Genomic DNA, 15,760 nt, shown 5'->3' on the forward strand with positions numbered 1-15,760 from the left:
TGCTCCTGGAGCCCCTGAAAACCAGTGGCCAGATGTCACCAGAAGCTCGTGCAGAGATCTGGTTAAGCCAGTGTCCCTTTTTGATTGTACTGAGCCTGATACTTGATATTTTTTTGGACTGGAAAAAGATTATAGGAGAGTATTTTCATCATTATAGAGATCTTAAATGCCAGCTAGCACTTGAACCAAGTGATGTTCCTGTTCTGTGATGAACAACCACATAGACTGAAGTAGAGGTTTGGAATTTCTGGATGCTGATACAAACATACTCTCAATGGTTTTTGCACTTCATGCAAAGTGAGAAATAGCTAAATAAATGCTGGCCTGTAGTGGGGTCTTTGGAGGCTTCTGTTGATTAGAAATTTGAAATTAAAGCATTTTTCTAGATGGCTTGAACAGGAATTTTTTAGTCCCTTTTTCTGTGAGAATAAAACTTAAGGGCTGGTTCTGCCTCACCTCTATTTTGAATAGAAATTTACATCTGTCCATGGATAGAACATTGCCTGTACCTATTGGTAAATCTTACTGCCCGTGTTGTCGCAACGGCATCGCTGCTTTCGCCTCTCTTGGGTAGTCTGTGTCCATATCTGGTAGCTTTGAACTGGAGGAAATTCCTCAGTCATTAGCCTGAGTGGCTTTAGGTAATTTTTCCTTCTCTCTCCATCTTCACAAGCTGAATAATTCTCCCTCTCCCTGCCTTAGATAATTGTCACGGCAGTTTTGTTTTCTTAGCACTGTTTTACCTAGAAATAACAAACTGTCGTTCATCTGCAAAATTTTGAATTCAGCTTTTTTGAATGCTTTGGGAAATCACTTTGGGATTTTAATATCATTCTGTCTCCCACAGGGCCGAGTAGTTGAGAATATTTCGAAGAGATGTGGGGGTTTCTTGCGGAAGTTGAGCCTGCGGGGCTGCCTGGGAGTGGGAGACAATGCTTTAAGGTAGTGGTACGGCTTCTTTCTGCTCTTCAGTGTGATATAAAGAATGATTCAGTTTCTCCAATGACAGAGGACTGTAATAATTTATGAACAATTTGGAATAGAGATCTTTAGCCTGTGTGTCCAACTTGAAATATCAGGAGCAGTAACAGAGAAGCCTTTTTAATTTATCATTTTTTTTAGCTTCACACAGTAGTCATTTTTCTCAATTCTCATTCAAATAATACCAGCTGCTCCTGCAGGCTAAGTAGGAATTGGTGCTGAATCACAAACTTTGGCCTTTAGGCTGGGAAATCCCAATGCAAGATATTGGGGCAACATAAATTATTTTATTTACTTGTTAATTTTGTTGTAAGACAATTTTGTAAATCCTATCTGGTGATGCAGTTAAAACAAATGCTGTAAAACATCTGGAGATCTCATGCCTGAAACATACTGTGTTTTCCCTTTTCTTTACTAAAGGACATTTGCACAGAACTGCAGAAATATTGAAGTATTGAACCTGAATGGCTGTACCAAGATCACAGATGCGTGAGTAACATTCTCATCTCTGTTTGCCCTGCCATCCCCTTTTCTGCACGTACCGTGTTACATTCTCCATCTCCTTTTTACAGGAAATCCAGGCTTGTGCACACAGTAGATAATTTAATGCATGTCATGTGAAATGTACATGACTTTGACTATATGTGTTGCATGAGTGTTTCTTGTTTGTTCTCTTTCAGCACGTGTACCAGCCTCAGTAAGTTCTGCTCTAAACTCAGGCACCTTGATTTGGCTTCCTGCACTTCCATAACCAACCTGTCTCTGAAAGCACTGAGGTAGGAGTCAACAACATTGACTTGTGCTGCTTGATTCCCCATCGTGTGACCCACCCTGTGTCTCCTCTGCTTTGAAGGAGACTGGCTTAGGCTGAGGTGTAGGGGTGATTAGAATTCAGGTGTCCCCCAACAGAGCTCAGCAGTCACACCTTGTGCCTCCTGGATGGCAGACAGAGGAGGAGGACTCAGTAAAAGCTGCCCTGACCTTGTTTGTATCCATCCTGATGGTTATCAGCAGTAGAAAAAGAATTATATTCTATGAAAGTCTTGGAGTAGGACAAAAGTCTTAATCTGCCTTTTAAAAATACTCATTTATTAGCAATCCACTTCTTCATTGTAGGTGTACCATGGTGTACTTAGCTAGTGTTTACCTAGCTAGAGGGTGAACTATTTGTCTTTTTAAAGTGCTTAGGAGACATTTAACTGCTTAAATCTGCTAAGTGGAATTGCCAAGTAATCTAGGAAAGGAAAGGAAAGACAGACTTTGGTAGGAACATATTGGGACACAAAAAAGGAGGCAAAAAAGCAACTCAAGGTAACAATAGAAGCCAAGCTATTTAAAAAAAATAATAATCAAGTGATATGACAGTAGAATAAAAGAAAATACAGGAAAGCTGTATCACAGGGAAAAATATACTGGAGAGTGCATCTAGACACCAGAAGAAAAAACAGATTTGACAGAACAAATGAATGATTCAATTATTTTTGTAGCTGCATTAAAATACTGTGAGCCTGGTTTTTCTTTCCCTTGAGAGTCTTCATCCTTGTCTCTAATTTCATGTGGTTGAATCTCTGCTGTAGCTGTCTTAAATACATGATAGCATGTATATCTCTTCCTAATTACAAATTACACTGGAGTGTTAATCCTACTGGCAGCTCTTTGCAAATGCAAAGTTACACCTGGAAAGTTAGAAGCAGCATGGCAGGAATCAACCTTATTTTTGGTTTTCATTGAGGGTGGTTTGGTTGTACTCACATCCAGAAAGCTCATAGTGTGTGTCCTTGTACAGGAGCTGGGGGGGATCCAAAATGGGGTAAATCAATGGTCTTTTACCCTATTAATACCCTGCTTTACAGCTGCTGATGCTGCCTCTGGAGAGCTCTTCTCAATGGAGATGATGTTTGACAAAAGCATTCCCCGTGGGTGCTTGGGGTGTGGGGGTACATCTGTGCTCATGTGGGTTCCAGAAATGGGAATTCCCTAAATTCTGCCTTGAAGCAGGATTTCTTTCCAAAACAAAACCACAAGCTTTTTTTTTTTTTTTTTTCCCCCACCTCCAAAGTGAGGGATGCCCACTGCTGGAACAACTGAATATCTCCTGGTGTGACCAAGTGACTAAGGATGGCATCCAGGCGCTGGTGCGAGGCTGTGGTGGACTCAAAGCCCTGTTTCTGAAAGGCTGCACGCAGGTAGGGCTCTACAGAGACTGCTCAGATGGAATAATAACAGCTGGCTTATTGCTGCTCTAACTGAAAGTGTTAGGGATGAAGTACTGTGGATTTTTCTATTTCCAGAAATGTTATGTTACTGAAATTACTCACAGTCTGTCTCTTGAAGATGAACTGCTTTTATTGAAATTCTTTAATAGCTTTGAGCTCAGCTTGAATAGTGGGACAGTGAACAAATTGCATATCTAGCTGTAGAATCATTCTTCTTTTTTTCCCATTGGGAACACATTGAGCAAAGTTTTTTTTAAAGAAGAGACAACTTCATTATTCATGGCTAGATCCACCCGTTTCTGAAGGCTCAGGAAAGCATGACAGGACTTTATCTGCACTGGTGATAGGACTTCCTTTACTTGTTGTTTGGATCTTAGAATCATAGAATGGTTTGGGTTGGAAGGGACCTTAAAGCTCATCCAGTCCCAACCCCCCTGCCAGCAGCAGGGACACCTTCCACTAGACCAGGTTGCTCAAAGCCTCATCCAACCTGGCCTTCAACACTTCCAGGGAGGAGGCATCCACAACTTCCTTGGGCAACCTTCTAGTTAGTCTAAGAGAATCACCATGTGTGGGACTCCCTGAAAAGACATTTCTGCAGCCAGGCAGGAACATGGTGCTGTTCCCTCAAGTACATCATAGAGCTCTTGAGCTACAACAGTATTTTTGAAGAGGTTGCAGAGACTGTGGTGCTTGTACTTTGCAATATAGAAATGGTGCAGTAACTCTTAGAGCTGAGAGGGATTTTTTTTTGCCTCCTTGTTATACTTTTTTTTTTTTTATTTAGACTAACTGCCTTTAATCTTTCTTTACTGTCTTACCTGGTGAATCATTGCAAAGTTTATTATGTTAAATACTTCCCTGCATTACAACTTTACTAAGGAGTTATATCAATTATGAACTTCAGTATTATTCTCTTGGTGAGCAAGAGCTCCTTGCAAAGCTATTTCACAAAGAATGTGAAGACTGATTCTTGGTTTTTTTTACTGAGGTGGGCTGAGGTCTTTTTTTATTGGAGACAGTTAGGCTAGAAAGGAGCAAACGTGCATCTCAGAATCTTGTCCTTGAAAAAGGAGAATAAAACTGACCCTGCAGGAGTTTAAACCTATGACCCAGACACTCCCAAGAGTCTAAGAGCCTCAAGGTAGACCTGTAAAATGATCTCTGATCTGTTAGGTCCTTGTACCCGACCATTGACAGCCCTTATTTGTTTTGGATTTGGCTTTTCTCTTGGGGGTGGTAGAGAGATTCCTTGGGTATGAGTCAATAAGTGCTTTTTTTGTCTGCTGTGTATAGATAAACAGCTATATGGTTTTTATTTTGCTATTTCTCCTGTGTGTGGATGCAGAAAGGTTGTTATGATAAGCAAGGCAACAAAGTGCACAGAGCAGTGATACCCTGGTGTGCAGAAGAAAGCCCAGCTGTAAGGGTTATAATCAGTAGTTTTTCTAAATTTATACTAGTGTTGGATTTTTTTAATACGTGAGCTGGGTATACATGGCTGTAGAAATGACTTGATTAAAGATATAACAATCTCAGCCTATTTTGAGAATTCAGGTCACAGAAACAGCTTGAGTTTCTAGTAATTTATGGAGTCGTGAGTAATATTGATGGCAATACATCCTTGTTATCAATTACTTGCCATCTGTTCTTATAGATTTAAGAATAGCAAGCTTTCTTAGCATCAGAAGGCAACCTGGATGTGTTTGTGCTCCTCACATTGAAATAAGACTTTTTTTATTTTTTATTTTTATTTTAGTTCCAGTATTGCAATATAAAAGCAGTGTGACTTACAGGCCCTGGCTAGTGAAGCATTCCCTTAATTCCTGTAAATAGTTTCTGATTTCACTGCTTGCTTTGGTAAGGATGCATGTTTCATCAGATCAGCTTGTCTTTAAATCAGTAACTCAGTGTTGTGGGTCTTTGAACTCTGTTCCTGAGATGGTTAAAATAAAAAGGCATGTATTTATTGCAGTGAGACTGTGGTGCATTGCCCTTCTCCCTCATATAACTATCCAAACCACAGGTGCTTTATCATTCTCAAAGCTTTATTTTGAACATTGCTTCAAGGATTAACAGGTTACTTCAGTCTCTACATTTTTCTTTCCAGCTTGAAGATGAAGCTTTGAAATACATCGGTGCACATTGTCCCGAGCTGGTGACTCTCAACCTTCAAACATGCTTAGTAAGTAAAGCTTCTGCTGATTTCCCAGCTCAGCCATCACTGTGTGTTTAGAGGCCATCTCACAGCAGAACCCTGCACAATGTACTCTCATCCAGAAACGTCATCATCTGTACAGGCAGGGCAGTTGTAAATTTACCAGACTTTTAAAAATAGTTGATGAAAACCAGCTTTTTTTGGTAGCATCCAGTAGTGTTGAATAAGCCCCCAAAACAGTGTCACAGCATTCACTTTGTCAGAATTGTTTGTCTCTTTGCCCTGCCCGTGGGGCTTTGAAACTCATTTGCAAGACTAGCTGGAAAAATTCTTTCCATTGGGCTGGAGTGTTTGTGTGGTGATCTAGCCAGGCGATTCCTCTGGTCTCTTTATAAAATTGAACCAAGAAATGCAGTTTCCCTGCACAGAAGGGCTCTAAACCAGTTATTCTGCAGTGCTAAAAATGTATATTTATGCCAGAAAATAAATTGGAATGGGCTTTTTGTACATACCATCATGCAGTTAGTCTGACACAGTGAGTAACTGGACAGTCTCTTCCTTTTCCACGGAAGCAGAAAGGCCTTGGGGGGCTGCAGGGTTGTCCTTTCCCAGTCCTGTTTAAGGAGCAGCTTTACCAGTTACTAGACTGGTTAGAGACTGGTACCCATCCATCTGAGACTGGGTGCTTGCAAAAGAGGAGCTGGACTGTTGACAAGTTCCAGACCTGCATCTGGTGTCTCAGGGAGAGGCAAATAGGTAGAAGGGAGAAGAAAACTAATCAGGTTCTTGAGTGCCTTCACTGAAAATGCCAAGTTCTGCTCAGTTTTTATTTCCTCTCACTCCAGCACTTGGACTTACCAGCCCACAGACTTGCTGTTTGCTATTTTAAAAGCAGCAGTGCCATTCCCTAGGTTGGTGCTTTTTTTATGGGAATTGAGTCTGGCTGCCTCTGAAAAATCCAGAAACCAAGACCTGGGTGAGGTTTAACCCGGTTCTCCAGCACACACGGCCTCTGCCACCTCTTGTCCCCCTTTCCCTCATCCCACTGCTGGTGTTGCTCTCGGTCCCCTCTGCATGCCAAATCCCAGCCCCATGTGCTCATGGAGGGAAACATCTGGAGCAGATTTGTGTGCTGTTGTCCTCACAGACTTGTGAGCACCTGGGGCTGGATGGACCCTGTGTGTTCAGAGACACAACTGGTGGATGGAGCCGCTGTGCCACCGGGTGAATTTAACATGATTTGGGCTCTAAGCCTGTCTCTCAGGGTTCAGGTTTTGGTCCTAAACCACTGGAGTGTATTTTTAAAAGGCTGCTTGTGAAAACAACCAGCTGCTTGTGTTGTGGGTGACTCTGGTAGGTGCTCTCATCTTGACTTGCAGCCAAGAAGGTCTTGCCAACCAAAGGTTGCAGAGAAAGGCAGGAGACCAAGTCTAGCCCTGCTGCTACTGTGCCTTCCCCCATTGCTGACATGGCCCGAGCTCAGAAACATTTCCATGTGTGTGGAATCACTTTCCAAATGTTTACAAGTCACTTCAGTGAGGCTTATCCTGCTTCAGCTGTTCCAGTGAAATATTTGAATGCGTTTTTGGGTTGAAAGAAGCATAACTTGGCCTCAGTTAATTGCCTGGTCGGAAGTCAGAGAAGGAAAATATGCAGTGCCTTGCACCTCCACCTACATTGTTATGGCTTGTGATGTTGTTATTGTTTTTCTTGTAGCAAATAACAGATGATGGTCTCATTACAATATGCAGAGGATGCCACAAGTTACAATCCTTGTGTGCTTCAGGCTGCTGTAACATTACAGATGCCATCTTGAATGCCCTGGGACAGAACTGCCCAAGGCTTAGGTAAGTTTTTGGTGCAGAGTTACCTACCCCATGTTGAGCAGAAGATCTTGGTGACGTAGTCATGTAATGTTTGAGCCACTTTAGACTCTAAAGGTCTTTCTGAAAATGCACTTTTTATCACTGAGAACTCTTTTCTAGGAATTTGCTGAGGGATGATTGTACTTTTACCCAAACTTCTGGTTTCTAAACTTGTAAAACAGTGGTAGAAGAGCTCCGTGCCATGGTGGTGTGTGCTGCCAATAGACTCACTTAGCAGCAGTCTCCTTTTACAACATTGTGTATCTACTTTTGTTCTTTTATGAAGAACAGTTGAGGTTGGGTTACTGTTGTATTGCCAGCTGAAAACACATTTGAACAACATTGTTTCCTCTTGACCTGTGATATTAAGAGAGTTTTCATGATGATTTTGTAGCAGGTGGAATTTGAACTTTCACTCTGCTTGAAAGAATGGGCTTCCAGCATCATCTCTGCAGGTGCTTGCTGGTTTTTGGGGGGTTTTTTTGTTATTCTTTAAGACTTTTTTTATTAGGACAAGTTTCTCCAGGAAGACATCTCTATAATTCAGAAAATGGCCAGGTACAGGAAGAAGAGGCAGTTTTATTATCTGACATCTGTAACAGCTGAGTGGCCTGTTTTAAATGGCATAAAATACATATCATCCAGGGAAAGGGGGGTGGGAAAAAACCAACCCACAACTGTTTCCTGTGATAAGCTCACTTAGAGAATTATGGGTACAAAGTGCAGCATAGAAGTGTATGGAAATCAGTTTGAAAAGAGGAAGGTAAAGGATTATTTCAGTTCCAAATGGTGTCTGTGTTTATGTGCAGCTGCAGCTTTGCAGTGTTAAGCTCCATACGATGAAGTGTGTAACAAACTCTGGGCAGGTTGGCTTTTTTTTTTTTTCTATAAAAGTAGATAAATATGTGAACATTGTGAAGGAAACCTCTGCAGAGCTGCAGTAACTGCCAGCAAGTGAATCTCTTGTCACAGAAGCGAGCAGTTTGCCTCTTAGAAGACTTCAGACTCTTTTATCATGGTGTTAAATATTTATCCTTGCACGCCCATCTACCAGGTTGTCGTGTTTTGCACCTTTTTTCACCATGAGATCTGTGTTTTGGGTGGAAACCAGAGGACAACACTTGGGGAGTGTCCAGCAGTGAAGGTTTTTAAGAGCACCCTGGGTCCAACATGTGTTGGATTAGACCTCCCTGCCTCCTAGCAGGGTGTGGTCTGGATGACCCTCAGAGTTCCCTTTTAGCCTGACTTCTTTCTTTCTTTCCCTGTGACCTACACTCAGGTATAGAGGGTGGATGCTCTGTGCAAAATTAATCCTCTCAGAGAGCACAGCCTAAACCGGGTCAAACTTTTCTGGGTTGCTGGAAGCTTTTAATGAAACACTCTGAAAAGCAAAAATGACTCCACCATGGTTATTATAAATTCTTTCTGTGCAGAATATTAGAAGTTGCAAGGTGTTCTCAACTAACAGATGTGGGCTTTACCACTCTAGCTAGGGTAAGTGCTCGTTTCCACTTTTTTAATCAAGTGTCTTGGCTTTCTTTTCGTGATAGACATGAATAAACAGTAGCTTTCTCTTAAATGTTGATTTTTGTAATGCTTTTGACATTTGAGTGGAAGCTAAGTTATAAAAATGAGGTTGCATGTCATCTTTGGCATCATCCTGACCCACACATCTAGGAGGATGTGCATCCAAACTACATGAAATGTCGAATACATGAGAGTTATAAACTTTACTGTTTGTTTTTTCTAGATTAATCTGTGTTCTCTACAACTGACCCTAAATTTAGCCTCCTTTATTTTCTATGAATAAAAAACCTTAGTGCCTTTAAATGAGTGAAATTGATCGATTTCCTTTACTGTATTTAGTGGTGTTCAAAAAGAAGCAGCAAACTTTCCTTTCAGTCATGATATTCCATGGAGGAAAAAACCTTCATTTTTTGAAAAGAACTTGTTTTATTGGAGTTGTGCCTATATTTACTCTCTGAACTTTGCACTTAATTTGTGTGTTTGATCTTTTGTTTGTTCCTAGAACTGCCATGAGCTTGAAAAAATGGACCTGGAAGAGTGCGTCCAGGTAGGAGGTGTCACCTGGGGCTGTTACTTTCTTTAGCACAGTCACAGAAATGTGGAAAGATCCTGAAAAAGTAGATTTACTCTAAATAAGAACTTGATTTAGAATCCTGAGCAAGAAGATCAGATATATTTGGATAAGAAAATACTGCTCTTGTAGTTTGATCCTTTGTTTGTATTGTTTTCAATACTAATGAATGCTACTGTAAATAATTTTAGAAGTCTTTAATAGTAAGAGGTGTGTCCTGAAGGTCACTTAATAGATGTGGGAATTGTGACCCTTGACACAAGATAAAAACCCCAGAATTGCATCTCTGCACATAAGGCAAGGAAGGTTTACACCACATTTATTGCTAGAAAGAATGGGAGTTACCCCTGTTTTGAAAACCCATAGCCAGATTATTTGAACAGCAGTGACTTTAGAGAGAACATGGCAACAGCTTGAAATAAGTGGGGTGAAATATCATGAGTCTTTTATCCTTGAGTCTCTTAGAACCCTGTGCTGCAACTGTTTTCCTTACTTTTAAGCAGGTCTCATACGTGACTACACACTGTTCTGTAGAGTGTGTGACATAAACTGATAAACCATTTCAAGGCAGCATTTACAGGGGAAAATAGTTGAATTTACTCAAGATCCCAGGAAAAAAATCTCTAACCCCGAGGATAGATTTGAAATTGATTCAGATAAAGACAGTGGAGATAATAGGATTTTGCTTCCTGCCATGAGAACAACGTGACCCCAGTATTCTGTACTTCCTGATGTTTACAGGGCAGAAATTCAGGAGATCACAAGAGGAAATTACAATAGTCCAGACAGGAAGTGATTTAAAGTTAACCCAAAAAAGGAAGAAGAAAAATTGGGCTGTGTCCTTGGACTGACTGCATTGAACAAAGACATCCCAGCAAGTTCCCTCCTGAATGCTTTTAGATTAGAAAGCCATTGTGTGGAGTCTCTTGCTTCCTGAAGAATAAAGAGGACCAATTCAGCAATCCACCAAGCTGTTGGAAAGGGGGTTTGAACACCTCTTCTCCTTTCAGAGACAAACATTTAGGAGATGTTGGGGTGTTGAAGGAGTCTGCTCACTTGCTTCTCTTTAATTGGGAGCGTATTTCATGAGAGCTACTTAAGGAAGTTAAAAACAATAATAATAATAATAATAAAAAAAAGAGCAACACCTCTGCCTTAACAGTCCTTGAAGGACATGAGCTGATTTCTATAAGGGAGTGGAAGAATCCATACATCTGAAATTTGGTCATGCAGGAGATGAGCTCCTGAGGGGCTCAGGAGAGTGACTGTCATGGATTAGGCCAAAAGTTTGCAGGTTTTCTTTCATAGAGGGGGTGAAAAAAGTCCTTGTGCAAAGCACCCAGCGTGAAGGAGCTTTTTCTTTTTTTCCAGATAACAGACAGCACACTAATCCAGCTTTCCATACACTGTCCACGGCTTCAGGTTCTGGTGAGTATTACAAGTGAGACTTCCAGCATGTTCTTTCTACAAAGAAAGGGATTTTTAAGCACTGCCTGTAAAGATTTGTCTCTTTGGCTTCATAGACATGTCGTGAAGGGCTTGGAAGGATTCAGCTAGAAACTTGACCCTGCAGAACCTATTGTCCCTCCCCTACTGCTAGCATTAATCGTATACCAGGCACCCACAGTTGCCTGAAAATGAATTGTAGGACACTGGATTCTCCTGGTCCCAACCTCTGGCTGTCCTCAGCAAGCCTGGCAGCATCTGTCTGCAGACTGGGCTGTCAGTCTGTAGGAGAGGAGACTGCAGCCCTTCTCAGCTGTGCTGTGGAGCTGGGCAACTGGGACTTGGAAAGCTTGCTGGCTCTGGAAAGCAATCTTCCTCTTGGTCTGAATTTCTGGGAGTTTAGTCTCAAGTCTTTTCTGCATCCCTGTGTGTGCTGCTCCATTGGCCTGTGAGAAAACCTGTCCTGGGAGGTGAGGGATGTAGTCAGTGGGTTCTCCTGGGCATCATCCCTTCTGCACACTGTGCCCCTCAACAAAGCAACAGGCTGATGCTGTCTCCTAGTTCAAGCCCCGCTTCCTCCTCAAGAACTTCTAAGATGCAGCCTCCCACCAAAAAAAAGGCAACAAGTAGGTGATGTTGAATTTCTGCTGGTTCTTAGACCCAGTAACAGGGTCCTTCCCATGGTGTTTAAGGCCACAGAGACTATAAAGGTGGTTTCTTCAGTCATTCATTTCTTTGCTGTCCTGTCTCCTGGCCCCACTGATCTCACCTTCCAGCAACTGCCTTTCCCATTGCCCCTCAGCCATGAGTTTTCCCCTTGCAGGCACGTTAGTCATTGGGAGACCCACAGAGCTCAGTGCCTGGAGTCCAAAAGCAGCTACTCCAGTGCAAGGAGAGACTCTAGACGTGTCCAAAGAGCCAGTGTGGTGAACCAACCCAAACTGATGAAACATGGGACATCTTCTCTCATGTCCCACAGTGTCCCCTGGCAGGGTGTTGGCTTCTGCTTGCCGATGGCAGAGGCTGCTAACTCATTGTGTTTGGATGCAGAGTTTGTCCCACTGTGAGCTGATCACGGACGATGGGATTCGTCACTTGGGAAACGGCGCCTGCGCACACGACCGCTTAGAGGTGATCGAGCTGGACAACTGCCCCTTGATCACAGACGCCTCCTTGGAGCATCTGAAAAGCTGCCACAGCTTGGAGAGGATAGAACTGTACGACTGTCAGCAAATCACACGGGCAGGGATCAAGAGACTCAGGGTAAAAAGAAAAACAAACCAAAATGAAAACCCTGCTAAGGCTGGGGCTGGAAGGTTTTATCTGGTGGGAGGAGGGAAGGCTGAGGTTTCAGATTCCTCATCATCCCGTGCTCATTCTTAAAAGTATTGTGAGAACCATCATCTATGAAATTAATAGCTGTCCTGCCCTCAGAAGATTGGAGGGGGAGGAACACTAGCTGGTAGGGAAGAGAGATAATTGCTGTGTTCACTGTGTAGTAGCAGAAGGGAACAGAGGGGACCCAGCGTGCAAGTGCTCATTTTACAAGCCCTTGTACGTGACAACACTCGTCTGAACGTGGGACCCAGAGTCAGTGCCACAGCAGATGTGCAGAGTGGCACCTCCTCCCCACTGCTGTGTGTGCTCAGCGTGGGCTGTAGTGTGCTTTGTACTGACACTCCCGTGTAAGTCACTCCAGCTAATCCTGGAATAAAGCCCGTCTGGTGTAGGGGTGACTCTGTGTCCTTGTGAGAGGGACAGAGCCGGGGCTGCTCTGTCAGTAGCTGCTGGTCATCTAAGACACTCTGTGTCCCAACGATTTCCATCCTGAGTCTTTCTCCCTCTGTAAAAGGGGAGGAATGACAACATTTTATTGCAAAGAGAACACAGATCGGTGCAGTTGGGTGTTCTGTTCCTCACGGCTGTCACAGGGTCAGTGGTGAGGAAAGAGCATCATTCTTTTTTCTTGTTGCCTGTAACTCTTGGAGCACAAGTGTGATGAGTTCATGGCTGAGGGAACTGGGGTTGTTGAGCCTGGAGAAAAGGAGGCTGAGGGGAGACCTTCTGGCTCTGTCCAAGTCCCTTGGAGGAGGGTGGAGAGAGGTGGGGGTGGGTCTGTTCAACCAAGGACCAAGGGACAGGACAAGAGGAAATGGGCTCCAGTTGTGGCCAGGGCAGTTGAGATGGGATGTGAGGAAGAATTTCTTTGCTGAAAGGGTTCTGAGGCATTGGAAGGGGTTGGCCAGGGCAGTGGTGGAGTCCCCATCCCTGGAGGGATTGAAGAGTCGTGTAGACATAGTGCTGAGGGACATGGGTTAGTCATAGAGGACTGGTCAGTGTTGGGTGCATGATGGGACTCATTGATCTTAAAGGGCTTTTCCATTCCAGGCCATTCTGGGATTCTCTTTTCAGATAACAGAAAATTTCCCAATCCACAATTTTGGGGGAATCACGCTGCTAAACTGCCAGTTTGACTCTGGTTTTTCAGTCTGTGAGTCTGTAGTGTGCAGAGGAGCAAACCAGGCCTGTTTCTAACTCTGACTCTGACGCTGCCACTGCCCTTGTCCCTTAACTCCTGGTGTTTCTCTTTTCAGACCCATTTACCCAATATTAAAGTCCACGCTTACTTCGCGCCGGTGACTCCTCCTCCCTCGGTCGGGGGCAGCAGACAACGCTTCTGCAGATGTTGCATCATCCTATGACACTGGAAACCATCATCTTTGCAAACTGAGTATTTAATTACACTTGTAGAGTTCCTGGTGGACACCAGTATCTTGGAGGAAAACGATACCAGTGTCATTTACAAGGGCCAGTGACCAGAGCTGTGGTGCCAGGCCCCTGTAGCCACCCATACACGTACATATACACACCCCACCTGTTCCAGCAAACTGATGAACTCAGCAGGACGGGAGCTGGAGCTGTGTTGGTTTTGTTTTTGTTTTTGTTTTTGTTTTTTTTTTGTTTTTGTTTTTGTTTTTTTTTTTGTTTTCTGTAGGTGGATTGGTATAATTCTGAACCATTCCTTAACTGGGCATGCTCAGATGAAATCACTGCGGTAAGGAGGGGAGGGTTGGGTTTTTTTTATGGACTCAGAATGATTGTTGCTGCTGTTGAGGTTGGATTATGAATGAAATCCTTTGACATGGGGAAAGTGGGGAGGAAAAAAGGGGGAGAGGAAAGGAACATGCTTTAACCCTGCATCTGTTGTCCAAAGGAGAGGAAAAAAACAAACAAACAAACAAAAAAAAACCTGAAAATCCCAATAAGTTTTGTGCCCTTTTTTCATGGAGGGAATGAAACAGCAGCTGTTGTGGGACATGATTTACTCCTGCTTCTCTACTTCCCGTTCCCTGCTGACCACCCTGAGCATGCTCACACTGAAGGTTCATCTCTTTCTTCTTGTGTCCTGTAGCATCCAGCTCAGAGGCTTCCTAGATTGTTGTGATAGAGCTTGAAATCTGTAATGTCAGGCTCAGTTTTTTTTTACCCTCCCTACATCCTCCTTTTATTATTTTATTTTATTTTATTTTTACAGAACTCTAATTCAATAATTTTTTGAGATTTACCAAACAAAAGTTATAAATCAATCATTTAAATTAAAAAAAAACCCAAAAAAACCCCAAACAACAACTTGTTACTATTAGAAGCCTGAGCCTGTGATGATGTGTTGGGAAGATTTTTAAATGGGAAGTGAGCTGTGCTACAGGCTGGGCTCCTGGAAGCTCCTCAGCCTGTTTTTATCAGCGACAGGGTGTCTGAATTTGTTTTGCATTTCAGGTTTTATCCCAGTGACAAGAATATAACTCTTAATAGAGAGGAAAAAACAAAAGTTATAGTCTCTTGACTGTAAGTTCCCTACTCCTCCTGTCCTTTCCCCTCCTTCATCCTCCCCCCAAGGAAAAGCAAAGTAGAATCATTGTGGCTTGTTGGCCCTGATGAAGAAATAACGACTCATTAAAGGCAGCGGGAGGCACAAAACCACCCGCGGGTCTTGGTCAGGGGTTTGGGCGCCGAGGGGCGAGCGCTGGGTGATTTCCCTGAGCTTTGCAGGTAAGTGTCTTGTCCCCAGCAGGAACCAGCTGAATCAATTGGGGTTTTGTGGCTCTGTGCCAGTCCTCCCCCCCCCTGTCAGGGGACCTGTCAGGGGACGTGTTCCCACCCGCTGCTTTTGAGGCATTTCAGGCACAATGAGCCCAGGTGTTTGAGGAGCGCAGACACCCCGGGCTGGCTCTGTGACCTCCCAGTTCCTTGATGCTGGTGGTTCCACCTGCCCCAGTATGAAACGTGAACAGATGGGTGGACACCGAGGGTTTAATGGGGCAGAACTACTCCAACAGGTTTGTGGAAGAGGAGCTGATGTGTAAGCGATCGCGCCCGTCCCGCTGTCCTCACCCCGGGCTGGACGGGAGCACGCGTGGTCATGGATGGTTCCAGCTTGTCCAGTCATCCCAGCAGCCCAGGGAGTGGTGTGGTCACCTCTGTGGGGAAGAATATGATGGAGAAGAGCGAGGTGCAGCATAAAAAATGGCTATTTTAGGTTCTGGGGGTTGGTTTGTTGGGTTTTTTTTCCACTGTGGGTTTGCTTTGAGGACAGAGTGTTGCTTCCCAACCCTCTAAATCACTGTCTGAGCTCTTCAGGCAGCCGGAAGGGTCACTTAGTACCACCAGAGCCGTATCCCCTTCATCTACAACTGAGAACTTCCCCCACCCATCTGTAAATGCTTCACAACCATCTTGCAGAGGCGCAGGCTGCCGGGAGGAGACCCTCTGTGCTGTGGTTAAAAGGACACTGTCAGTTCCTCTCCCGTAGATCGCTTTTAATCCATGATATTTAATCAAATCCTGTGGATTCTTGGATTCTCTCTCTCTCTCTCTCCTCGGTGAGCGTGGTCCTAGATGGCATTTGCAAAACTCCTTTCTCCACTTTTCAGGGTGTTGGAAGAGAATGGAGCTTCCCACGGTGACAGACTCTGAGTGGGGGGATGGGGGGGGGGGG

At 43.7% G+C, this 15,760-nt stretch overlaps 1 protein-coding gene across 1 annotated transcript in view; it reads left to right on the plus strand.

Moving 5' to 3' along the window:
- Positions 1-13,466, plus strand: part of LOC104524941 (F-box/LRR-repeat protein 20) — a 24,619-nt gene extending 11,153 nt beyond the window's left edge. The window contains exons 4-14 of the mRNA XM_010167968.1: positions 848-942; positions 1,402-1,470; positions 1,662-1,757; positions 3,041-3,167; positions 5,308-5,382; positions 7,072-7,202; positions 8,654-8,714; positions 9,250-9,294; positions 10,690-10,746; positions 11,815-12,027; positions 13,359-13,466. Of these exons, the coding sequence (XP_010166270.1) occupies positions 848-942; positions 1,402-1,470; positions 1,662-1,757; positions 3,041-3,167; positions 5,308-5,382; positions 7,072-7,202; positions 8,654-8,714; positions 9,250-9,294; positions 10,690-10,746; positions 11,815-12,027; positions 13,359-13,466 (1,077 nt within the window). The remainder of the gene's footprint in view (positions 1-847; positions 943-1,401; positions 1,471-1,661; positions 1,758-3,040; positions 3,168-5,307; positions 5,383-7,071; positions 7,203-8,653; positions 8,715-9,249; positions 9,295-10,689; positions 10,747-11,814; positions 12,028-13,358) is intronic.
- Positions 13,467-15,760: the final 2,294 nt, after the last annotated feature.

This window comes from Antrostomus carolinensis, unplaced genomic scaffold, assembly GCF_000700745.2.
Source record: "Antrostomus carolinensis isolate BGI_N321 unplaced genomic scaffold, ASM70074v2 scaffold435, whole genome shotgun sequence".
NCBI lineage: Eukaryota > Metazoa > Chordata > Aves > Caprimulgiformes > Caprimulgidae > Antrostomus > Antrostomus carolinensis.